Below are 27,800 nucleotides of genomic sequence, written 5' to 3' on the forward strand. Positions count from 1 at the left end.
CAAGATACAATACCCTGCCTAATGTTGGGTTTTTACTTAACCAATTGCATTGTTAAATTGGGGGTATACCTGTACAAATATGTTTGAAGTGAGTACTGTATACAGTGGAACCCTATAATTGCTGAACTCATAATTAATGACTTCAATAATGAGTGATTTCTTCCTATAAAAATAGTCAAAAAAATACAGAAAATAAACTGGAGGAATATGAATTGAATTGGTAAGGTCTTTCTGCTGAAAGTTAAACATATACAGTATTTAGTGCATTCTTTTGTTCGTTTTTGTGTGTATGTGAAAGAGAGAGTACTGAAGCAAACAGTAGTATATTCCATTAACCCCTTAATAACCCCCAGCGTTGAACAACCCCTTACAGTACCAGTGTCAGTGACCTTGAGTTAGTGCGAGCTACAGAAAACTGTGAACAATTATGGGAAGGGAACAAAGGTCACTGGTATGTTTACAAGACTCTACCATCCCACGCACCGGGGTGGTCGCTTAATCTTAGACATTTTCACCCATATGGCACATGCACCACAACTTTATGAATTCATCAATGAATCAAGATGAATCATAGGAGGAGTTTAGGTAGCTAAAAAACACATTATTAGGTGCACCAGACGATTCTCTTCACGTCATTAAGAAAAATAAATTGATCTTAGATCTCTTAAAAACTTGTTCTGGGGCCCAGTCAGGGGTGCACACAAATTTCTGAACCCACGACCATTGAGGGGTTAAGCCGTTAAGCCATACCTACGATTATTTGTTTCCAGTGCAATGGAAGAAATGTACTCTGCGTACTGAAAGATAGTTTTCGTTTCCCAATTTCCCAACTTAAGGTTAGGTTAGGTTTGGTTGAATTATTAGGTACAGTTAAACTAGATTAGGTTAGATTTAGTTAAACACTTAGGACAGTCCCTTCTGCCATAAACTGGCGAATCAAACGAGAGTTGTCACAGCCGAACAGCTAAAAACAATGAGGAAACTGAGTTAACAAGAAACGTTTATTTATAGGTAATACATTTCAGTATCAGTGGTTCATAGGCTACGCAATTACCTTACTGGTAAGTGCCATTTTCAGGAAGGCATCAAGAATCAACGAGTTTCAAGAATTGGGGAGAGGATTTGGAACGTATGGTAACCCTGGCTAATTTGGGAGGGGGGGGGGTACTGTACACTACGATATTGTACAATGCTGTAATCAATACAGTACTATACCTGAATTTCAGAAATATAGAAATTAGTGAACATATACAAGTATAATGACACAGTAGGCCTACAAGTCACAGATAACACTTCCTGGACTGCTGAGATGATTCGGAACATCTGCCGAACAATCAAAGACTTTTGTAAGTGGGACTATTTTTCAAAACTGCCAAAATATCGGATCAACTGAATAATCTATCTATCTATCTATATATTGCCAGACGCCTCAATCCCATTTGGGGTGGCCACAAACAAATCGCCTCCAAGTCGCCCTGTCCCCCGCCATTTCACTGCCCTGCTCCCAACTCACACCTCCCTCTCTCATATACCTCTCCACCCCATCCCTCCATCTCATCCTCGGCCTCCCCCTCCCTCTTCCCCCCTCCACCTCACTCACATACACTCTCTTCGTCAGTCTTTCACCCTCCATCCTCTCCACATGGCCAAACCACCTCAATGTGTTCCTCATAACGCTTCCTATCACATCCACATCAACACCACAACGCTCCTTTATATCCTCATTCGTCAGCCTGTCTCTCCACGTGACTCCACAGGCTCCTCTTAAATAACTCATTTCCACTGCTCTCACTCTTGACTTGTGTCCTTCCAACAATGTCCAAGCTTCACTTCCGTACGTTTGAGTTGGTATCACAATACTGTCATGTAGTAACTTTTTCACTTCCATGCTCACTTCCCTGTTTCTTATCACTGCTTTCAAAGAACCAGCAACCTTGCTTCCCTGCTGTACCCTTTCAAGCACTTCACCCTCCAAACCTCCATCCTTACTCATCACACTACCCAAGTACTTAAACATACTCACATTTTCCAATTCCTCACCATCCAACCTCGCTGTACATTCACTAACTTCACTTCTCTCAAAGACCATCACTTTACTCTTCCCTACATTCACCTTTAAATTCCATTTCTTACACACTCTCTCAAACTCATCCACCAAGCCTTGCAGCTCCCCTTCGTCTTCACTCAACAACACAGTATCATCTGCAAACAACAGCTGCCGAATAATTGGACTTTTACTACAAGTAGACCTTCTCTAATCCAATGTTCCCCCCCCTCCCCAGGTGGGGATTCAAATATGTGATTAAAAATATATAACTACAGTATTCTAGTGTTGTAAATGAAAACTAAATACCCATTTTATACTAATTCGGCCCATATTTTTGCCCTTTTGCAGCTTATTTCACATCCTTGTGCTAGCACTTTTTCATGACTAGTACAGACTTACCACTAGTGTATACCAGTACTGTATATTCTTATTACAACTTAGGAGTCACGATGGGGTGAGGGCAGTTTCAGTCCAGGTTGGAGTAATAAGGATAGGAAACACAGGTATTGTCCACTGTACCTGTATTGATGACTATACCCTGCTTACACTGCCTTTCATCTTGGAGGCTGTACACTGAATGAACTTTCACTCATCGTCACTGGTCATGACTTTCTTGTCAGCCTCATTCACCTCAAGCTTCTCAGCAATGGAAAAATTCCTCTTTGTGGCTTTCCCAGTAGAAGAAGTGGTGGAAGATTCCTTACTAGAAGCCCTTTTTACAGTAGAACACACCTAGTGAAGTTGAGAGACGTGAGACATGATGAGATAGTCTGAACACAACAAAAGATGTGGCTAGACTCCATATGTCATACGGTACAGAATGTCCACAGACTCTGATATCATCCATTTTTACCAGAAGTAGCCCTAAAATAGCCCAGCTCATCATTTCATTCTGCCAGCAGATCTCCAGCTTGACCAAATTGGGTGAGAGAAACCATAGCATTGGCAGCTGTGTTGTGTCACCCCATGCATTGCCAGCAGTTCAGAGGGGCCAAATGATATGGTCCATTTATCAACTCTAGTTTGGCATAGCTGAAAAAAGTTCACTGGGTTCAGAGGCTTTCAATAAATCTAAAATTCTTTTATATTGGGATTCAGTAAAGTGAGGGTCAACTATATACAGTACATCTACTCCCATTTCCAGAGAGTATCCACCCCATTTAGTAGTGGGAAATCGAGAGAAGAGTGTGGTGATGATTTTAGAAGCATTTCCAAGGCTTAAGGCTGCTGTTGGATATGAACAGTAAATGAAGTCACTTTCTTCTGTTGTCTGCACTCTGGACCAGTGGTGCCAGACAAGCCTTCCCCAACTTCTACCACATCCTGGCTGCTGGCAGATAAATAGATTGTGGGTCATTCATATATTTTTGTTGTTTACTTGATGAAAAACATGGCTTTTGCTTTTTTTATTTTTTTATTTATTTATTGCTGTATACGGTATATCAAATCTGTGGAAGTTTTAAGTCATGCACCCACTACTTTATGTGTTAGGAACTTTGTAGCATATGCAGTACAAGAGGGGGAAGATTGATACTGGACCTTCATTTTCCATGGTTTCATGTCACCAGAGAATCCATGATGTAGATCTCCATTTACCATATTTAAAGTGTTTATTTTATGGATTAATGATATTGCTGGTGTATGTAAGATTGTAATTTTGATCATGTGACCATAACAGTAATTGTATGATGTTTTGCATTATGTCAGGCTGCACTGGGAGGAGCCTTGAGACCATCTTGCAGGTGAAATACTCCGGGGGATGTGGACTTGGTTCAGATTACTGCCGATGTGCCCAGATGACTGTCAGTGTGGAAGTAACACCGTCTCTACTTGTGACACGATGGGATGTGTTGCCAGCAGAGTTGCCTCACCAGTGTTATGTGGTGTTAGACCTCCTAAATTCAGCACCACATGAAATGGACCTCCACTATACCCCCACGAAGCACATACTCATTGAAGCTGGAGACTCGTGTAGGGTCCCTGTCCCTGTTGATCGGTGTCCCCTGGCTGCCCTCACACAGGTGCTTTTTTTTTTTTTTTTTTTTTTTTTTTAATAGGTAAAATAGGTTCTCATTGTTGCCTTAATGCTTTCCTCACATTTGCCAGTTGCTGATTGCAGGTAGGTCTTGGACTATGATGCCATTTCATCTCATCATTTACTTGCAAAACATTGAGCAGGCACTGAAAACATCAGTGCTGCCATCACTGATTTTAAAACTCAGCTTGTCAAACAATGTTGTAGGATGAATAATTGAATTCCAGTACCAGCAGAACAACAAAACAGACTTAATGATATGGTTAGCCTGTTGTTCAGTTTGCCATCATAATGACTGTGATAATGACAGACTGATCAAAAGCAATGCTTTTGAAAAAAATATGATATTCTTTGGTCATTAGGGGCGCCTGTCGTCTACCCATTCAGTGTAGTGGTACTTTGTTTCAGGGCAAGCCAAATGATTCCTGCAATCCAGGAAATCATTTAATACACTGGGTGGTAACCTTATAACCAACCAACATATGTTCTCTACGTGTCAGCAGTTAGGTTGGGAGAGGGTTAGTGCCCCGCCCCAGAAAACAACTAACTAAAAATACAAACAAGAAACCTTGGACCAGGATGGACAAACAGGTGACAGCCAAGGACCAGACAAAGGACTTGGTTCAGATTGCTGCATGGAATGTAAGGGATGCGGATGATGAGGGGAAAGAGAGAGAGAGAGATTGTCCAGGTGCTTTAGGGTGCAAAAGTGGACATATGTGGATTAACTGAGACTAGATGGTGTTGGTGTGAGGGTGGGAGTATGCATGGGATTATGTGTGGGAGAAAATGAGAATAAGAGGGCAAAAGAGGGAGTATGGTTGTGTGCAATAGGTGGAAGGAGAATATAAGAATATGGATCAGTTGGTTCAAGGATTGTGAAGGTAAGATTGAAAGTAGGACTAAAAATGTGGGCAATTGTGTGCGTGTATGCGCTGTCACAAGATGGTGCAAGAAGAGTGAAAGAAGAGTTCTAGGCAAATGTGGAAGCATGCATGGAAAAGTTTGAGAGCAATGAGAGAGAGTTTTTGGATGGAGATATGAATGGAATACAGCATGCTTGTCCCGAACGCATGGGTTTTGTTCCAACCATGGCGTGTTCGGAACGAAACCGTGTAAGTTTTAATTACTCCTTATTTTGCTCCCTAGACCCCCTAAATGTGTTGTTTTGCTGTTATCTGCCATTGGTAATCAATATGAAGCACTTTAAGTGGTTGGAAGGTTTATTTAATGTTATAACTTACAAATACAGTACTGCATGGCAAAACTTCAACATACAAATACTTAAACACAAAGCAGCATTTCGACACCGATTGGTTTTGGGACAATTCGCCGTCACAGTAATAACAAGACAATTCGCCATCATTAATGAAGACAGCTGTGGGTGATGCTAGAATGTTATTCAAATAATAATAAGTATTGATTAATTAATAATAAGTATATTCATAGAATGACGGGAAATCATCCAGGGTGCAAATTGTCCTGATGGGGAATCGTCCATGTTTTGACGAGGAATTGTCTGACGGGGAAGTGACGACTGTGAATTGTCTCGGAACCTATTCCGATGCCTGTCAGGTAAACTGGTTATAGGACTTTATTTTTTGCTTTAATGTTATTTAATAATACTTTAACTTGCACATAAACTTACCAGAACAGTAATGTAAATATTTAACTTACAAATACAGTACTGTAGGAAAGCAGTACAGCGAATCGCATGATCAAAACAAACCATGCATGCTGCACTGATGTTCGAGGGTTTGGACTTTCAAAGGCCTCTCATGTGTAAATTTATAGTTTTCGAAATGGTTCTTTAATCTTACGTTGTCTTATATGTATCCCAGGATCTACAGTACAGCCTATAATTGCGAGCACATTCGGCGAGAACGTGTTCGAGGCAAGCTTACTGTAGTAGGGAATGTGAAGGCGGATGGAGTAGTTGGTGAATGGGGGTCTGCCTGCATAAGTGAATGAGAATGGCAATGCTATAGCTGGCATTTGTGTGGGGAGGGGGTTAGCGATAGCCACTACCCTCTGTAGGCACAAAATGATCCACTGGTATACATGGTGAGTGATGAGAAGGTTGGGTGGTGAACTGAATAAATGGAAGGCAATGATTGATTATGTATGTGTGGATGAGAGAATGAGAAGGTATGTAATAGAAGGAAGAGCATGCATAGGTTTGGGTAGTGGACCATTGGACCACCACTTGGTGGAGGTGGAAGTCACAATTCAAGTGCAGTGGAGGAATAGGAGGGAGGGACAGGAGGAAGTAGTCCATATAAGGAGGGTAGAAAGGTTGCAAGAAGATGGGAAAAAGGCAGAATATAAGAGAAAAGTGGAGGAGCGATTGGATAAAAATAATTTGGAGCAGATAGGGGAGGTGGAAGGTGTTTGCAAGATATTCACAGAAGAAATCTGTGCAGCTTGTGAGGTGGTATGTGGGGTGAAGACAAACGGGGGTGCAAGGAACAGCATGGAGGAATGATGAGGTAAGACAAGCTGTGACACAAAAGAAGAAAGCATATAGTGAGTGGATGGGAAACAGAGGCATAGAGGAAGTTTAATGATGGAAGAGAGAATTATATGTAGAGAGGAAGACAGAAGTGAAAAGATTAGTAAGATGGGAAACAGAGGCATAGAGGAAGTTTAATGATGGAAGAGAGAATTATATGTAGAGAGGAAGAGAGAATTATATGTAGAGAGGAAGAGAGAAGTGAAAAGATTAGTAACAGAGAGTAAGAAGAAAGTGGATGAGTAATTTGGAAGGAATTTGAGTGTACAGTGGAGGGAATGTAAGAAAATTTTCTGGAAGGAGGTACAGAGAGTTAGACAGGGTGACAAAAAAGTTGGTCAGGGAGTGAAAGATAAAAATGGTAGATTGATAGTGGAGAAGGGAGAAACAGTGAGCAGATGGAGAGGGCACTTTAAGGAGCTGTTAAACGTACAGAAGGAAAGTACGTAATGTGAGTATAAATGGCTAAGGATTGTCTGGGGGAAGAAGGGAAGTGAGAAGGGAGGAAGAGATTAGTAGGATGGAAGTAGTGGAGGCAGTGAAGGAAATTAAAATGAGGAAAGCCCAAGGAATTGGAGTATGTGGTGAAATGGGGAGAGATAGTAGTTGAATGGATATGGAAGATGTGCATGGGAGGAGGGTGGAGTCCTGAAGGATTGGAATTCAGATATAATTATTCCCCTGTACAAAGAAAGAGGGGAACAAGAATTGTGTGGTAATCTCAGGGACATTTGTCTTAGTGTAATAGAAAAAGTATATGGTACTTAGGGAAATAATAGAGGAATTAGTTGGAGAAGAAAGGAGGTTTTTAGGAAGGGAAGAAGTTGTGTAGATCAGATATTCATCCTCAGATCTGTAGTGGAAAAGTTTCTAGAGAAGGGAAAGAAGTTGTATGCAGCCATTGTGGATTTGGAGAAAGCATATGACAGGATGCATTGGCAAGGAATGTGGAAAATATTGAGAATACGTGGAGTAAATGGGAAATTGTTGAGTGCCATGAAGAGTATGTATGTGGGTGCTAAGGATGCAGTGCATGTGGATAGTGAACTGAGCGAATTTTTCTATCTGAATGTTGGATTGAAACAGGGATGTGTCATGTCTCCATTGTTGTTCAGTCTGTATATAGATGGGGTTATAAAAGAGGTACAGGGTAGGACATTGGATGTTGGAGTGGCCCTAATGAGAGAGGGCAGCATTTGGAAACATCCTGTACTGTTGTTTGCAGATGGTACTGTATTGTTATATGAAGACGAAGGGTAACTGCAAGTCTTGGTGAATGAGTTCGGGAGAGTGTGTAACGGAATCTAAAGGCTAAGGGAAGAGTGAAGTTTTGGTCTTCGAGAGAAATGAAGTCACCCAGTGTACAATGAGGTTGGATGATGAGAAAACTGAAAATTTGAGCACATTTAAGTACTTGGGTATGTGATTAGTAAGGATGGAAGTTTGGAGGATGAAGTACTTGAAAGGGTGCAACAAGGAAGAATGGTTGCTAGTTCTTTGGAAGCATTGATAAGAAATAGGGAAGTGAGCAAGGAAGTAAAAAAGTCACAGCATGATACTATTGTGGTACCAACTCTAATGTATGGAAGTGAAGCATAGACCTTGTTGAAAGGACACAAGTCAAGAGTGAGAGCAGTGGAAATGAGTTTTTTGAGAGGAGCATGTGGAGTAACGTGGAAAGAGAGATTGACAAATGGGGAAGTAAAGGAGTATTGTGCTTTGGATGTGGATGTGATGGAAAGCATTATGAGAAATACACTTAAGTGGTTTGGCCATATGGAGAGGATGGAGAGCGAGAGACTATCGAGGAGAGTGTATGTGAGTGAGGTGGAAGGGAGGAGAGGGAGTGGGAGGTTGAGGATGAAGTAGAAGGGTGGAGTGGAGAGGTATATGAGAGACGGGGGTGTGAGCTGGGGGAAGGGCAGTGAAATGACGGGAGACAGGGCGACATGGAGGTGATTTGTTTGTGGCCACCCCATACTGAATTGAGGCGTCTGGCAATAAACAGATTGATAGAAAAGATAATTTTAATATTAGGTAAATAAATGCTTCTTCCATATACATGAACATGCTGATCTCAACAGAACCATCCTTAGTAACACTGAACAGATAGTCAGAAACATTGTGCATCTGTTGTCCATAAAAGTACCCTTTCACTCCCTATTTAATGAGAAAACTACAGAAAAAATATAAGTGGCTAAGGAAAATGGCAATTTTCCATGTTTTCATGTCAAGCAGTCTGATAAATATGGTTGATTTATGGAAACTAAAGCTGCCTAATGAGACCAGATCACAAACATCAATTGCAGATTTCATCATGAACTCACAGCTGTAAATGGCACCCACAGAATGTTTAGCATTTATTAGAAACATAACAAAGCTCCAGGGAACACATTATCTTTTGAGTCTTTCCTGGTACTGTCATAGAAAGTATTAAAAAAAAAAAAAAAACACTATATTAGAAGAGTTAGTCTTTTGTAGCACACTGGGTAGATGGCATTTTTTCATTGGAATGGAACTCAGAATTTCAAAGTATGGAATGAGTGAATTTATGTATGGCCGACTGCATTCTGCTGTCTTCTTATAGTTAGCATGTGTTAGTGTTTTCCATTGTTTTGTCTCTTAATCATACCCACCCAGTTTGCCTACCCATATGAGGCATGTGCAAGCCTGCCATTACAGTAGCCTACATATTGTACCGACTGTACCTATCTAGTTTATCAGTCGGAAAAAGGAGCATTATGTTATTGAATTTTTGTGATGAAGAGAATGATGCATTGCAGCTTGGTGGTGAAAGTGATGGAGGGTGGGCTTGGGGAGAGGTTCTTGGTGGCCATGTTGCATCGCTAGTGGAGCTTCGGTGGACCCTGGGCCCTAGTGATGCCCCCGGCCGTGCATCACTTGCAGGCATCACCTTCCCTCCAGCCACACATGATCTTATCACTATGGCTCCAATACACTGGGGTGAGTATATCCATTCATCCATCCAGCTGTTGTCAATCTGTAGAACAGATTGCCTCTGTGTCATTCTTTCCTTTATTGATCTGTTAGGAGCATAGAGACCTAAAGCTAGACTACCTAGTCTATAGACATGAGAATGGCATTTTCTTCATGTATTTGTTGCCTTGTGCCCAGTGTGAAGGTCACTCATTGTTATGATGACAAATACCTCCAAGCCTTTATATTGTCACTCATCATTTCTCAAGACTCTGGTATCCTTTCCAACAGCATCCCACAAGAGTCTGTCCTTGTACTCCCATGCTTCAGCCTTGTCTTCCAAGATGTGCCCTTCTGCCACTTCTCATCATCCTGTTGACACAATACAAGTATCACATCAGTTCCAAGCATATCATGTAGCAAACAAACTCCAAAAGTACATTACTCAATTGAACAAAAAAATTTATAGTGTAGTTTTGCTTTCCAGCTAGGTCAGCCCTCTTTCTTTTCATTCCCATCATATATGCTTCTCAAGCTCACCAACCACTGCTGTCAGACAAATGTCTAAAATGCTTGAACTCATACTGGATACAGTACAGACTTATCAGCACACAGGCAGAATTGCAAGAGGTGAGTATTTCTGGGGGAAGGGCATTAATACAATAAACTCTCAATTATCCATCATAATTCAGCCAAGCAGTATGCTGGTTAAAGTGAAATGCCAGATATTGCATATCTGGCGCAACATTCGGCTTGGAGATGGATATTGTAATTCTGTCCATCTTGACCCTCTGTCCTAAAAACTTTACCATGAGTAAAAGATGAAAACTAAGCATATAAAAACAATACAGTAATGATACAGTACAGTAATACAATACTGTATATAGTGTACTATTGCATATATTCACAAAGTGTAGGCATCGATTCGCACTTGTAAACAGTACAGCACAGTACACAGTACGGCACAGGGGTAGTTTAACAATCACAGTAGAGCACTAGGACATGAGCTCTGACAGGTCATTAGCTTTGCAATACAATACAGTACAGTAGCTCGGACATGGGATGCCACAGATTTAGTCAAAGCACCAAAGTTTGGTGACCTTATGGTCAGAAGAGTGGGAGTGCACTGGCACATCTTGACTCTACAACATCCATAGGTGACAATGAGAGCATGGCAGTATTCTTGGCGTACTGGATTAGCCACACCCATGACAGATTCTGATTGGCTGGCGCGTAGCATGCATTTTCATTGGTTCCCGAGTTTGGGGATTTCCCCTGGCGACAGTTGGGTACTACTTACAAACCAGTTGAGACCCCCCAACGCCAGATTTTGCATCCGATCACTGGTTAAGTCCCGTTTCAGTGCCGGATGTGGCATAAAAATTGCTGGATATTGCATTAATAGAGCCAAGATAGCTTCACTGGATATTGCGTTGGGCCAGATATTGTGACAATGGATAATTGAAAGTTTACTGTACTGCTACTCTTATATTCCTTGCCAGTTATTAAAGACAGCTAAAAATAGAAGTAGTGGGCAGCTAGAAAAAGTCCTCTACCTTGAATTGGCATGAGGGTGTGGTACTAACCTCCACCTTTGATGTATGTCCTTCAAAAAAGTAGAGCATTGCTCGTCATCTCTTATGTTCTAGATGGGCATAGGATATTGGGTTAGGCTGATGATGATCTCAGCACTGTACAGACTTCAGTCTATCCATGTGTACTTAGATACCTTAATCCATGAAAGGGTGACCATAAATGACTTATCTTAATGTCTTTTTTCCTCTGCCACCAGGCTGCCCTGTCTCCAGTTGACTCCCTCCTCACTTGTATGCCTCTCCACCCCATCCCTTTGTCTTATCCTCAGTCCCTCCCTCCCTCTCTCCCCCTGAACTTCACATGCACTTTCCTAGTCAATCTGTAGTTTTCCATTCTGTTCCCATGGCCAAACCATGTCAAGGTACTTCTTCTGATGGTTTTCAGAATATTACAGACATAATAACATGAGTTTTGGCTAACAGAGAGAATTTCTAAGAATATCTGTAGTACAGGCAGCTTATTTGCTTAGCATTACATTATTACACATTGTGTTTCATACACAGACAGAAAAGCTCTTGGAATATTTGTAGGGTTTCCAGAAACTACAGATATATGTTATGCAAGCAACTGCCCCTGCAGTGCCATCTTGAGCAGTGAACTGATGTTCCCTTGCAGTGTACAACACCTTGCCACAGCAAGGTACTACACCAGTCAGGGACCAAATTTTGAACATTATTGGTTCATTTTTTTTGCAGTTAGTGAAAGGCTAGTGAGAGATATTTTGCTGTTTTTCAGATGTACAGGTAGATGGTCAGGATGTGGTAGGTGGAACAGAAAACAGCGGAGTTGTAGGTCGACCTCTGGAGCTACAGGTTGGCATCACCAATACTAGTGGGGCGCCCCTCCCACCCCTTAGTCTACGCATCACAGCTTTCCAAGACCACCAGAATGGGAACCTAAGTTACCGACTTGAAGCAAAGATGACAACCACAGGAGCCACTAAGCTCACTACACCTCAGGTATCATTTATTGTTTATGATTTTGCCTGATAGAGCAGGTACAGACACCAAAATCCAAGAGGAACTACCTAGATCAGAGGTTTCCAAGCTTTTCCTGGTCATTTTCTGAATTAAAATCCAATAGGGACTATGTAGATCAGAGACTCCTAAGCTTTTCCTGGTTATTCTCCACTTTGCCACAAAATCTTTGATGATTCCCTTCCCAACCAACTCCAAAAGGAGGAATTCCCTCCCTCTGGCCTTATTTTAAATAACTCAAAATTCTAGAGTTATTTGCTTATGTATAACCATAATTTTTTACCTGTAACATCAAGAAACCTAATTGTATTAGGGGAGATTTTTCAAAGGGTTGAGAATATTTAAGAGAGCAGTACTGCTATGAACAGTGATAAATATTTGAGGATTAAAATTCTGACCTAATTGTTAAAAAGGCCAGATTAAAAGCAACAATGCATTTAACAGTAAAATATGTCAAATTTTTAACCCCTAAAGACCTATAGCAGGTGACTGGTCGCAGCTACATTTTGTGCTTTGGGACCCATTGCAGGTGATTATTGACTGGCTACCAAAACCTTGTGAGTGGAAGCCCCAACTCCTGTATGACATAAATGGTACCTAGCCAATGGAAACTAAGAGATCGGGTGGTGGGAGGCATGATCCAGCCCCCTCCCCGGGTGTGGGGAGGGATCCCCCCCCATGCCGTCTCTCCAACTTTCTCTGTCCCATTGGATCCTGCCCTCTGTGTCCCCTCCCACTTAAACTACCCTTCATATCCCCTCTACACCATATTGACTGTGTGTGGCAGGCATATTCCCTCCTTTTCCTTTCCACCTGATGCCCCCCACACTCCCTCCATCTCCCTAATCCCCCTTATGATGTCCCATTGTTGTTTGTAGCGAGGAGTGACAGTGTTTTATTTTTTATGGTAGATTGTGTGGTAACCATTAGACATATGAGAGTGAAATATACATTTTCTGGTGTTTAAAACCAAGCTCTTCAAATCAGTAAGACCAAAATTTACTTTGGTGCAATTTTTTTTTCTGTTTACGATTTTTTTTTCTGTCTACAGTATACACGTAGGTAACAATTTTTATTCTTGACATTCTTTGATGGTTGATATTGTGGTAACCATTAGTCATATGAGAGTGAAATATAAATTTTCTGATGTGTAAAATCAAGCTCTTGAAATCTATAAGAAAAAATTTTGCCTTGGTGCACGTTGAAAAATTGGACCCTTTTTGTGGCCAGGGGGGAATACCAGGTTGAAACGTTGAGGTCTTTAGGGGTTATGCAGTGCATAGTCAAACAGCAGCTTTGGCCATTTTGGCCTTATCCATTTATTCTCCCCCAGAACTGTCCAGATTTCCCCACAGGGGGGAATTCTTCCCTAGTTGGGATCCCCGGATCTAGATCCTCATAGGAAAGTATAATACGGTACTGGGTGGTCTGTATATTGCATCCCAACTCTGGAGGTATCATTTGTATTGTGGGGATTGCTCAGTCTGGTGATGTGAGGAGTGAAGAGACTTTGACTTTCATGAAATTAGTAATCAAATGTGAGTACGTTTAAGTACTTGGGTAGTGTGATGAGTAAGGATGGAGGTTTGGAGGGTGAAGTGCTTGAAAGGGTACAGCAGGGAAGAAAGGTTGCTGGTTCTTTGAAAGCAGTGATAAGAAACAGGGAAGTGAGCATGCAAGTGAAAAAGTTACTACATGACAGTATTGTGATACCAGCTTTAACATATGGAAGTGATGCTTGGACGTTGTTGGAAGGACACAAGTCAAGAGTGAGAGCAGTGGAAATGAGTTATTTAAGAGGAGCCTGTGGAGTCACATGGAGAGACAGTCTGACGAATGAGGATATAAAGGAGCGTTGTGGTGTGGATGTGGATGTGATAGGAAGCGTTATGAGGAACACACTGAGGTGGTTTGGCCATGTGGAGAGGATGGAGGGTGAGAGACTGACGAAGAGAGTGTATGTGAGTGAGGTGGAGGGGGGAAGAGGGAGGGGGAGGCCAAGGATGAGATGGAGGGATGGGGTGGAGAGGTATATGAGAGAGGGGGGTGTGAGTTGGGAGCAGGGTAGTCAAATGGCGGGGGACAGGGTGACGTGGAGGCGATTTGTTTATGGCCACCCCAAACGGGATTGAGGCGTTTGGCAATAGATAGATAGCAATCAATTACGCAATCAGTGAACATACAGAAGCAGACTACAGAGCATGATAAAGGTAATGGGAAGTTTGAGATTGTGAGTAGGTGGTTGTCAAAACAAGTAGTTTATTATCAGTGTTGGAGTAAATCAAGGATGTTTGATGTCCCCATGGCTGTTCAGTATTTATATACACTGTATGGACAGGGTAATGAAAGAAATGAAGACACAAGTATTGGAGAGGCAAGTGAGTAGTAATGAATGTTAAAGGTTGTAACATTTTCACACAGTAGCAGCCGTGGCTCAGTGGGTTAGAGCGCTCCGCTCTGACCGAAGGGTCAGAGGATCGAATCCACCCAAGGGTCATTGGTAGACATCAGGAAGGGCATCCGGTCATAAAATGCTACACGCTCCAATCCAAAAGTCCTCTAACCAGAGGCAACGCCTTAGCCCTTCGGGGATACCTGGCGTAAAACCAAATTATTTTATTTATTTTATTTTTTACTAATGTAAGCAGATGATGCTTTATTACTTGTTGATAATGACTAGGAATTTTGCAGAGAGATACAGAGTTTTGGTGATGTCTTTGAGTGTCCAGTCATAAATGTAGATAATATTAAAGTGATGATTGCTAAGAGAGAAGGTGATGTCCTATGTGATATGGTGAAAGGAGACTTGAATTGGTGAGTGATAGAAAAGAGAGTTAATTGTGCAAATGTAGTATATAGAGTGACACAAGGAAGGAAAGTAGCTGATGGTGTGGTCTTATACAAAACAGAGGTCTGAGTTTGGCAGCTGCAAGTGGATTTCATGAAGGCAATTTTAGTACTCATATTAACTTATGGGTGTACAACTTTAGTGAAGTTTGAAAGCAAAAAGCCCAGAGTTAGAGTAGTGGAGATGGGATTATTGAGAAATATGTGTTGAGTGCAGACAGTGGATAGAATAAGAAATATATGTGATTCATGAAGGATGTAAGCCAAGAAACCATTTACTACGCTGGGTGGTAACCATATAACCAAACCATACGTGCTCCCTACGTGTCAACAAGTGGGTTGGTGGAGGATTAGTGCCCCTCCCCATAAAACAAATAACTCAAAGTCAAATGGCCACCCCTTACGGGATTGTGGCGTCTGGGAATATATAGATAGATAGATAAAGGATGTGGAATAAGTAAATCCAGGGACAATGAAGGTGGAGGAGACATGTTTAAATGGTACAGTTGTTGTGCCTGCTTGGTCCTAGTCCATTTAGTCAAGCACACCCATCAACTACAAGTAAGCAACTGCTTCTATAGAGCCATCCTACAAGTACAATACAGTACTTGTACTGTGTTGGGATCCAGCACCCTCATGTGGTAGTAAGCACCTTACCAAGATCATTCCCATGATGAGGTGTGGGGAAGTATGAGATTTGGCTTCTGGAAGGACACCACCACTGCCCTACCAGGGTGCACAGTGCCACCTCATGTAGGCTTCTTCTTGTGGTGAAGTGGGTATATGTGGGTGCGTAGTTGGAAGTAATACAAAAATCCTGTGATTGCTTTGGATTTTGCAGTTGTATCTTACTGAATGCTTTGTTGTAGGTAGGGACGTTCACCATCCACTCACTCGATGTAGTGCTGCTCTCGTGTGTCTGTCCTTTCCTCTCCCTCCTTCTTTCCTTCCTTCAGTTTCTGTCGTTCTTTACTTCATTCTTTCCTCATCCTTCTGCCTACGGGTGACTTTACACTCTCTCTTTTGTCTGTCTTTCCTTTATTCTTTTCTGTTCCTTCTGCCTGTGGATGACTCTACACTGAATGATAAGCCTGTACACCAGGAAATCATTTACTACGCTGGGTGGTAACCATATAACCAAATTATGGCGTCCGGTGGTTTAGTGGGTAAATGTAGCACTCCAGTCGGATTGAGCCGGTGAAGGTTTATATCCAAGGGATGGTTGGAGTTAGAACTCAGGTAATGTCACTCAGGATGATTGAGGCTGGTCACTTTCATCTTAAATGTCAGGACCAACTTGCCTAGCCCCAGGCTTCTATCTTCGTCATGGGGCAACATATGATTGGATGATGATGATGATGATGATGCTCTTACTGAATGTGATTAAGAAGAAAGTATATTAGTGTATGTTTAAAGTGCGTCAAAAAAGCAGAATCGTATATTGTGAAGCTTTGCTATAGATTTGAAGAAAATGTTTTGTCTTGCTATGAATATCAGATTTAATTATTATATATTTTTTATTTTTGTGATGATTTTCATAATGATAATTTTTGTGTACAGCTTGGTGAGGGGGAGGAGTTCCAACACCAATGTGGCCTGATTTTCTTCACATCTGGGGTTTACAAGGTGGAGTTAACTTGTTCTCCAGCTTCCTCACTGGCACAGACATCCTTCTATGAAAATGTCACCCCAACACAACAGCATGCCTGGAAATTTGCACCACCCCTTGAAATCACTGTGGCTGAGGCTTGAACATCATATGTTCTCTTGCAAAAATTATATCCTGTGTAGGGCATGACTTTTGGTAGTGGAGAAGTAATACCTTTGGAATATGGTACAGTGTACACTTGATGTAGTTCCATGGCAAAAAATGACTCTATTATGATCAAGCATGTTGAGTAGACATACAACTGTGATGGGACAATGCAGAGGAAGTGTAGCCCTGTATATTAGCTATGTCAGTTAGCTCAACGTAAAATACAATTACACGTTATAAGATATTGCATAATGCCTTGGAATTAAAGAGCAAATCCTAAAATCATATAAGAAAATCTCTTATGAAATGTGTTTGTGCATCCAAAGATGTTTTTAATTGCAGCATTTATGATATTAATGTATTGGACTTGTGAGTACTGTACAGATTATACAATCTTGATGTGCATGCTGCATATATCATGTCATTCATGGCTTGATAAAATGAATCAAGTTAGATATTTTTGTATTACAGTACCAGTATTATGATGGTGCTCCTAGTGAAGCATCACATTAGTGTTATAATTGTTGTCTGAAGTCACTGTCCTATCCATGTTGACTGATTACAGTGAATTGGAATGTTATGAAGAAGACAGTTTTGAACATCATACAGATCTGCTTACATATGCGCAGTGGTTGTGTAAACTGTAACTTCATCACACTGACATCATTTCACAGGTCATTGTCTTGCTCATAATAGTCTGCATGCTGTTTACGTTGCAAGATGTGCCAACTAGTGCATTATGATGTGATAAAAAAGCTCTAAGGTAGTGGTGTTTAGATATTTCATCATTTACCTTTGTAAAGAAAGTTTGCCCATCATAACTTCATGGCCAGCAATTTGCTGGTGTACTAAATGAGAGAATAATGTGCACAAGTGCAGACCATCACTTGGTTACACTACCAGGAGTGGGGGAGGGGGGTAAAAAAAAAAAAAAGAAAAAAAAGACAACCCTCATAGTAGAGTTGAAAAAAATTGTGGACTATGTGAACTGCATTAATTGAACCAAAGTAATACTGAGTGATATGTATATTAAGTACATAAAAATAGTTTATTACCTATTGAATTGTGGCTGTTATGTACAATAGCACAGTGTTGTGCACTTTGAATCTTGTGATATGTAAACATTGTATCATATTGTATATATCAATACTCTGGTGATCATAATTATCTCTGATTGCCTTACATAACAAGAAATTCTATGCATCAGTGATGTTTATACATTATGTTGAGTATAAGGGATGTAATTTCCGACAACTAAGTATTTCTAGGTTCCAGTTGTGTAAGACATGGTTACAGACAGGGTTGGTTTTTCAGAAGTAAATAGATGTTGGCAAAACATTGGTGAGTGTCTGCATCTTTAGATTCAGATAGATTGACTCAGTAGATCATTTTCTTCTCTCTTTTTGTATATGAATCATATCTGGTGTTAATATATAAGGCATTGAATTTGTTGAAATTACGGGTGTAAATTTAGTAATTTAAAAAGTTGTGAGGGTCGGAATATGTTATGTGTACAAACAGCTGAAAATTTATCTCCATGATGAACAATGCCATTTTCTTACAGGCATCATATAACTCAGGTTAGCAGAAAGCATTGTAGCAAGTGATTACCATGAACAAAGTTACATATTATATGTTATCAAAGAAGGGCTTTTGAAGTTAGTGCTTTTGATCAAATGTACCATAAAGTTCAGTGATTTTGTTAAATTTGTTTAGCTAACAGTAATCATTCAGTGTTATTCCCTCCAAAGTACAGTAGCATTGTGTTGGTTCATTTTCTTGTAGGTGCTGTAATTAGATTCATTGTCAAAATCTATAAAGGCTGGTCAGTATGAATTGTTGTGGTTTACCCTAACTGTTGTCAGATTATCATAACATTACTTACAAAGGTGTCAAGAATTTGCCTTTCAAATCTTCAGTCTACCTTTTTTCCTCTTACTTGGCTTCACACACTTCCATGCATCTAGGCACACACACTATAAGAGGCACTATGTAGAGCCTGTTGATTTTTTAGTGTTCTGGATGATTGTGGCCTGGCAAGTCAGATGTTTGAGTCAAGGATCAGTGTCTCATGTTTAAAAAGTTTTATTTACAACTGTTCCCTTATTATCCCCCTTATGGTGTATGAACCCCAGGATTTGGCTACTGTAGTTCAATATATTATGTAGTATGGAAGTTAAATTACTTGACTGCAGTAATTCATGAAAATTGTCAGTTACTCTTCACCCTGTCCTTTGGTGGGAAAGAGGTATGAATAAAGATGATGATGATATTAGTTACTTTCACCCATCAGGAAATTCGTATGATGATATTAGTTACATCCACCCATCAGAAAATTTGTGTGTGTTACAAAATTGTCATCACAGACAAAGATTGAGGTGAAGTTATAGAATTGTGCATATTTTATTTACTTATTTATTCATTTATTTATTTTTGTGAGCATAAGTACTAACAGAACCTTCTTAACACTCTTGTTATAGTTATATCATTACTGTACTGTATTTAGTTTATATGCTAGTTCCATGTAGTTATAAGTAACTTACAAAAAGACACTAATTCTGGAGGGAAGAAAAACTGTATCCATTAACCTTCACTCTTGGCAGTCCCTCCTTAATGGATGAGATATCAAATTACAGATTTTATAAGTTATAAAGGCTTATGTATGAGTACCACTTCAAGCATTTTGAACCAACTGGAATAATTCAGCATATTTTATGGAAGGAGAAAGGTCGGTTAGGTGCTGCAGGATTGAATTTAACATCAGTTATAAGAAAACTGGATATTCATTATGTTATAATGCATTTTTATGTTATGGTTGTTGATAGAATGAATCAGTCTTGTAGATGTATGCAAAGTACCTCTACAATGAAAAATTCTCCCCAAATATATGCAGATGGTCAGACCTGTTAGGTGGAGACAGGATTATGAGGGGCTTGAATGATGTTTGAATGGTTATGGGGTCCTATTCTTTGAGCATGTGCTTGATAATTCTTCCATTTTCATTCTTTTTCCTTGTTTCTAGATCCTACTTCATCCCATCTTTAGCAGGGAAATAGGTTAGGAATATAATTTGTATTAAAAGGTTACTGATAAATCAGTATTCAACATTACATTAAACTTTGTTTTAATTGTCCATAGATTTTCTGCTGGAAGGTCAAATCTGACTAATTATTCTCTTGATAATGTGGTGGCTCAACCATTTCCATTGTAGAATTTGATGATATTGTTGTACTTGACTGTTTGATGATACTTTTCCAGAAGGAAATTTTTGTTCTTTCTGTGTCATTTTTTCCCCCCTGCACCTTAGCAGAATGGCAATTCCTAACTATTCACACTTTTTTTTTTTTTTTTTTTTTAATAGGGATACACAAGAAATATTACATCAATACTGTACTCAGATATTCACTGCATGTTGTAAAAGTAGATTGAAAGAGAGAGGAGTAGGGGATATGTAGATAGGGAAATTTTCTGTCTTCCATACAGTAACCAATATGTTAAGAGCAACAATGGTATTGAAGAGTATATTATGTTTTATTTATGAAATGTGTCTGTCTACCCTCATAACACTGGTGTAGTAGCATCTTGTAGGCAGAATCAGGTGTAGAACATTTTTAGGCAAGTACAATACTGTACAGGTTTGTTGTAAGGAAATTTGTAAAACTCAAGTTTTCCATTATAGGAAATGGTATTGTACTATAAGTGTATTAAAGTAAGCGTAACTTGGAATTTTTTACTAGGCTGATGGATATACTCGTAATTTACAAAGTTAGCACAGTGCTACTGTATGACATTGGAGTTAGAAGACATGTGGATCAGGCTGATAAAAAAAATTTAGTTTCTTGGTAAATACCAGTATTTCATCTCATCTGTGCAGTATAGATATACTCCTTCACTGTTGTACTGTATATATGACGTTTAATTGTGTTAAAGCTCAAACCATACATCTTAGTGAGTCTGAATATTTGATAATCAGTAATTATGTGCAAGAGATGTATTATTCTAGAGACCTGTTAGTATTCTGATAATTATCATTTCATAAGAACTTCCTTTTGGATTTTATATTATAGTGTAATAACCACTTGGGCATTTTTTAAATTTATGAAGTAGTGATGTCTGGCAGAGTTAATATGTTATATATCTGATTGGAATTATTTTGTGGGTATTTGGCCTTAAAGTTGGTGGTACTAAACATGAAGCAATCTTTATTTGCAATTGCATAATGATGATATTTCATTTGGGGCAAATTTATGAGCACAGCAAATCTAAACAAATCTAGTAAAGGATATCAATGTACAGTATTGTTAATAAGAAAGAAATATAACATGGTATCAGAGGTAATAAAGATGTGCCTTGTAGAGAGTCACATAATTTAGTAATATTCATTTACATTTATTTTCTCCCTCCATGGTCAAGTTTTTTCTTTTAAAAACATTTTAATAAGTTGCGATGACATTTAAATTGGATAGTTCTGCCTGCTCATAATTTTTTTTATTGTAATATTTGAAAGGTTTTAGTAACAGTCTAAGTAAAAGATTCTCTCCTGATATTCCTTGTCTCTGAAGACATCAGCTTTTCAAAAATCAATCACTGCCAGGTAGACAGCATCCCTGTGGGAGGTGTGATTATGGTAAAATGGGTACTAATTAAGCAGTAATGCATTTTTTTTTTTTTTTTTTTTTTTTTTTTTTTTTTTTAGTATGCTTTGTATATAATGCTTTATAGTTTTTGGAAGAAGAAACCGTCATCCTATGGTACTCAAGATTCTTCCTGGGAATCCTTACCACTTGTTGAAGTACACAAATCCTGGATCATTCTCATGATTTTGCTCTCTGTTATATGTGTTATCTATTACTTTCTCTTGACTTCAGGTATTTAGTGTGCTGAAACCCTTTATGTACAGCAATAATATTTTTCTATGGAGTTGATTATGGTGATGTTGACTCAAGTGTTGTGAAGGTGGGAGGTTGTACAGTATTGTGGGATGACCTTGAGTTCTTACCACGTGCCTGGGGATATCCTTATCCCCCGTTTTGATGGGAATACAGTTGGTTTGGTGTTCCAGACAGCACTTCCCACGACTGTATGGGTAGAAATGTGTGCACTCATACGTACACCAAAACAGAAATGCTATAATACTGAAGATATATTCTGAGTGATCCCTTGTATAAAGCATATGTATAAAAGTCAAATATTGTAATAACAACTGTAAATTTTCTTCACATTATTGTTACTCTGTATATATGTTTGTAAAAAGTACATGAATTAAAAATAAAATATTCAGTGTTTTGTACTGTATTTTTAACCTTGGACCTGAGGGATATAATGGTAGGTGGCCGCAACCATCATCTACTCACTAGATGTATTGCTTTTGTAGGTGATACTGCACTGCTTGACAGGCCTAACGGTTTCCTGTAACTAAGGGAACCATTTACAGTGCTGGGTGGTAACCATACACTATATCTAAAAAACGGGCAATGTGGAGCACACCATGGTGCCCCTGTTAACTGGGTTGAGATGCAAGGGTAATATTCATCCAGGAACCAAACCTCCATCCTCTTCCCTGTGCCTTGCTGTGGTGAGGTGTTGTCCACCACAAGGGAACATTGGTTCTCTGCATGGGATGGCCATGCAGAGGCAATTCTTTGCTTGTTGATGGGTCTGCTTGGCCAGAAAGATTAGAGCTATTCTTTTACTACTGCTAAATGGGAGACATCCTGAGGTATGTACACTTTTTCCCTGCTTTTTTTCTCTAATATTCTTCATATCATTGTGTCCAGTCATTCCAACCAAGTATGGCTGGGCCATTGAATAATAAGGGTGGCCTGCACTGCCTCTGTCAAGTCTTTGAGATTCTGATACTGCTATTTTTCACAACAAAATGTCAGAAAGTACTACACATAACTCATCACCAATGCAAGATAAAGAAAGCTGCAGAGGCATTCTTGGTGTCTACAGTATTTACATGCAAAAGAATACAGTCTTGTATTATGTTAGTTTTTGCTACGCTCCTTCAGTTAAAGAAGGAACTATAATAGTTAATGATGGCAAAAGTTGTGAATCTGCCCAGAGTTTAAGGGTTAAAACATTTCAAATGCTGTAATCTTCACTTTCACATTAGCCACCTGTTGTCCACATGAGAGAGGTGACAATACATTGCAAAGGTTTGTCTGATCATATGACTGGTATGCAAGGTGAAACTGGGAGGGACTTGAAGGATAAGAAGTGAGAGGAGTACCCGGACTGAAAGTTTGGGAGAAACTAAGAAACAGTGGCAGTAGTGGGCGGCAGTGCATGAATTAAGGGATTTGGAGTACAGTACTGTACAGAAATTTGAAAAATTTGTGGACTGCATGTATGGTCTGTTTGATTAGGAATTTCAAAGCTGTGTGTGGTGTTGTAGGGGTAGCAACTAATAAGAAAAGCACAGCTTGGTGCTGGCATAGGGAGTTAAAGCTCGAGTGCCAGTACAATGCTTGGTATTAGCATTTGGATTTTGGCCAGCTTATTGAGGTTTTACAAGTTCACATCAGAGTTATAAAATATGCTGGAAATGGAATATTTATTTTAGTCACATACAACCGTAGCTTTTTTTGCACCAATACATGAGAAGGCCAGGAGACCTGCTTCAGCATGTAGTAAGACATACTGTATAGGGATTAACATGATACTTTCAGTGCTGATATATGAGTTGTGGTTAGATGATGAGAAGGGGCAACGCTACTGAACCAAATACAGTACAACACTCCTCAACAAACTTTTATCTTATACTAAAATATTTAAAAAATGCTGTAGTGTCTCAGTGCATGTGTTCCAGCTCATATAAGCTAATTTTTCTGCTACTGTACAATACATCATGAAATTTCCTTCCTGTAAGAGGACTTGTGCAAACTTGGATTTTCACTGGGGAGATTACGCAGCCTTTTCAAAGACTAGTTTTGAATTTGCTGGTAATAGCCAAGACGATGTTGGATAGATATTAAATGATAAAGAACTGCATGACCTGTAAAGGCCCTATAGTGGCTTTTTAAAAATCTTCATTTATAATACTGTATATTGTTTTGAAACTACTCAAGACCAACGTGCTATGTCTCTTTAGGCAAAGATTGCAATAGAATCATAGATCCTCATGATTAGCTTTAAGGTCTATTGTGGGGAATCACTCTATTGCATACGCATGTCTATGAGGAGCCGAAACAAGAAAAAAGTACGAACAATTCACAATTCCATAATATATACATGGAGTTTCACTGTGAAGGACGGTTGTTAGTGATACTCTTAATAAGGATGGTTGGTATTCGTATTCTATCAATTTTGCATATGCCGATGTGTGAATTTTTTGACGAAAGAAGCTGCACCGAATGATGTCAAATCACCGGTGTCAACAACGTCATGAAGCGGGAAGGCAGTCACTATAATAGTTATTTTTGAGCACTTAATTTAAAGAAAGTCTAGAATGGATACATCGCAAGGTTCTTCATACTCTGTGTGGTGAGAGAGGTAGGTGAAAATCGTAATACTGTAGTGTGATCTTGTGGGGAGTGAAATATGACTGCTTGTCTTGTACTTGCAAATTTACGAGTATAGTTTTCCTACAGATACTTGTATAAGTCTATTTTATGTTTCTTTCTGTAGATCCTCATTTCTCTCATTTCTTCAGACATCTGCATGGTATTGGTCTGTTGCCTTTTCAACCACACGAGAGCTTGGCCGAGTTGGGATGCAGAGATTCAAGTATCTTTAGATCCTTCGGACCCATTTATCACATTGCTAATCTGAGAACGATCAATAGCTAGACGCCATACCTTCATACCGAATAGCCTGGCCGAAAGGCTTATGCCTGTATGCCAGTTTCCTTTAATACAACACTGGGTGGCAGTGCGTCAGGACTGCGGTATACTGTATATGTTTTTCAATGTGGTACTTCAAAAATGCTCTTTTTCTGTAAAGGGTGGCTGTTTGACTGTGAGTTCGTTGTTTTACAGGAACTGCAGCATACAATATAGCCTACATCATCAGCCATTTCAAAGAGAACTATAACATATTAACTAATGTTGAGCTGAATATCAGATTTTCTGGGTACCGGTAAGTTTCCTGAGAAGTGCCAAGCTAATGTACACTGAAACCAATATGCTCATTATTGAATTTAAGCATTTCAAAGCACTTTCCTTTTCTATAAGCTCCATCACAAAGTTTTTTCTTTAGTCCACGCATCATCCAATCTTATGTTGCCCCATGAGGAGTGTAGGAGCCCTGGGCTAGGCAAGTTGGTCTTGACATTTAAGATAAGAGTGACCAGACTCTCTCATCCCGAGTGGCAGTATGTGAGCAATAAACCCCAACCATCCCTTGGATATAAACCTGCACAGACTCAATCAGATTGGAGTGCCTTAAATAGCAACTATACCACCAGGCACCATAATTTGGTCATATGGTTACCACCCAGCATAGTAAATGGTTTCCTGGTGTGCACAAACCATTTGGCTTGTCACTCAGTGTAGAGGCACCCATAGGCAGAAGGAAGAGGAAAGAAAGACAGAACAGGGAGTGTAAAGTCACCCGTAGGCAGAAGGAAGAGGAAAAAATGAAGGAATGAAAGACAGAATTGGGAGGAAGGAAGAGAGGAACGGGCAGACACCCAAAGCACCACTACATCAAGTGAGTGGATGATGAGCACCCCCAATTACCACTTATGTAGTGTATAAGGAAGTGGGGGAAATTCTCCAGCTTGTATCTTCAACTTCTGTTGCATCTACATTAAATTGAACTATGGCAGCCTAATCTGACCTGACATGGTCTAACCTCACCTAACCCAGTCCTACCTAACCTAAACATGCATAACCAGACCTAACCTAATATTAACACAGATGCAATAACAGATGGAGCTAGGAGCTGTACAGCTCCTCCCCCCCCTCCATATTTGCTTAGTACAGTACTAAAAAGTGCATTTGTGATGGATGTGTATTGAAGAGAAATTGCTTAAAATTCCGTACGGTAACTGGAGAGCATATTAATTAAGTCTCCGTTACTTTTTTTTTTTTTTTTTTAATGTGAGGAAGAAGGAACCAAAAACTACAAGCCTGCAAAACAATTCCTTCAAAAAAAAAAAAAAAAAAAAAAAAAAAAAAAAAAATGAGAGCCAAATTCAAGATCTGTTCATTTCGAGATGCCTGGACACACTGCGTTTGACAAACTGGAGATCATAGGAAGTAGGAAATGCAGACAGAGGGAGACAGTTCCAGAGTTTACCTGTTGCATAAATGAAGGATTGGGAGTAACGGTAACTCTTGCATTAGAGAGTTGGACAGAAAAGGGATGAGACTTTGTTGCTAGACGGGTGCTTCGCACCCGTCGTAAAGGTGGAGGGATGCAAGCAGACAGTTCAGAGGAGCAGTGACCATGGAAGTAACGATAGAAAAGAGTTAAAGAGGCAAGAGTGTGGCAGAGGGACAGAGGTTGAAGGGAGCCAGTAAGAAGAGCAGAGTTAATGAGACAAAATGCCTTTGACTCCACCCTATTAAGAAGAGCTGTATGTGGGGAGCCTCCCCACACATGAGAGTTGTACTCCATACAGGGGCGAATAAGTCCCGTGTATAAAGTCAGCAACTGTGTAGGAGTAAAGAAGGTATGGAGTCAGCTTAGCACACCTAATCTCTTGGAAGCAGATTTTATCAGAGATGTAATATGATCTTTCCAAGATAAATCCCGAGTGAATGAAACCTCAAGCATGTTCAAGAATGATGCTGGATTGAGCTGGATATTATTAAATTTTAGTGGGTACTCCTGTGGAAGATTCCGTCGGGTGAATAGGTGTAAAAACTGAGTCTGAGATGCATTAAAAACAACAAGATTATTTTTACCCCGGTCAGAGATATGAACCAGGTCAGACATTAGGAGTTCCATAGCCTCATCCCTTGTTTGTTGAAGTAACTGGTGGGATGGACATTGTGGGAACTGAATGGAAAGGTGAAGGGTAGAATCATCAGCATACGAGTGGATAAGGTTAAATGTATAGCTTAGAAGATCATTGATGAATAAAAGGAAGAGAGTTGGTGATAGGACAGAGCCTTGAGGAACACCACTGTTAATAGATCTAAGAGAAAATGATGGCCGTCTACAACAGCAGTTATAGAACGACCATAAAGGAAGCTGTAGATGAAGGCACAGATAGAAGGATAGAAACCGTAAGAGGGCAGTTTGGAAATTAAAGATTTGTGCCAGACTCGATCGAAATCCTTTGAGATGTCAAGTGTAATGGCAAAGCTTTCGCCAAAGTCCCGAAAGGAGGATGACCAGGAGTCTGAAAGGTAGGTGAGAAGATTGCCAGTCAAGCGTCCCTGACAGAACCCATACTGACGATCAAAAAGAAGGTTATGATGGGAAAGATGCTTTAAAATTTTTCTGTTAAGAATAGACTCAAAAACTTTTGAGACACAGGATGTTAAAGCAATTGGATGATAGTTAGAGGGTTGGGAATGGTCACCCTTCTTTGGGACTGGTTGAATGAGAGCAAACTTCCAGCAAGAAGGAAAGATACAAGTTGAAAGACAAAGGTGAAAGAGTTTACCTAGGCAGGGTGTAAGCACAGAAGCATAATTACTGAGGACAACAGGAGGGACTCCATCAGGCCCATATGCCTTGTTAGTACTGAGGCCAGTGATGACAGAAAATTCATCAGCTGAAGAAATTTTAATGTCAGCCATGAGGAAGTCAGAGGGGGGAAGTGATGGAGGAACGGCACCGGAATAGTCTAAAGTGGAATTGGAGGAGAAAGTCTGAGTGAAGAGATCCGCTTTATCAGTAGAAGAAATAGCTACAGAGGCATCAGAGTAGAGAAGAGAAGGGAAGGATGATGAGGTAAAGGTGTTAGAAAGGTTTTTGGCAAGGTGCCAGAAGGAGCGGGAAGAATTCGAGTTGGAGAGTTGAGAGCATTTAGTGCAGATAAATTATTTTTAGGAGAGCGAATAACAGACTTAGCACGATTCCAGACTTGTGTGTAATGCCAAAATAATACAATTGTCTGTGCTTCGTTGTGGTGTGAATCAGTAATGTTGACTTGAAATGGATTAGGCCTATCTGCAGACATCAGGAGCTTT

At 39.9% G+C, this 27,800-nt stretch overlaps 1 protein-coding gene across 1 annotated transcript in view; it reads left to right on the forward strand.

Moving 5' to 3' along the window:
• brun (trafficking protein particle complex subunit brun) overlaps positions 1-16,916 on the forward strand; it is a 165,314-nt gene extending 148,398 nt beyond the window's left edge. The window contains exons 16-19 of the mRNA XM_080286340.1: positions 3,755-4,068; positions 9,378-9,558; positions 11,863-12,086; positions 16,512-16,916. Of these exons, the coding sequence (XP_080142466.1) occupies positions 3,755-4,068; positions 9,378-9,558; positions 11,863-12,086; positions 16,512-16,703 (911 nt within the window). The 3' untranslated portion in view covers positions 16,704-16,916. The remainder of the gene's footprint in view (positions 1-3,754; positions 4,069-9,377; positions 9,559-11,862; positions 12,087-16,511) is intronic.
• The last annotated feature ends 10,884 nt before the right edge of the window (positions 16,917-27,800 follow it).

Source organism: Coenobita brevimanus, chromosome 111 (assembly GCF_032717465.1).
Source record: "Coenobita brevimanus isolate Jiangsu-jjx chromosome 111, ASM3271746v2, whole genome shotgun sequence".
In the NCBI taxonomy this organism is placed as follows: Eukaryota; Metazoa; Arthropoda; class Malacostraca; order Decapoda; family Coenobitidae; genus Coenobita; species Coenobita brevimanus.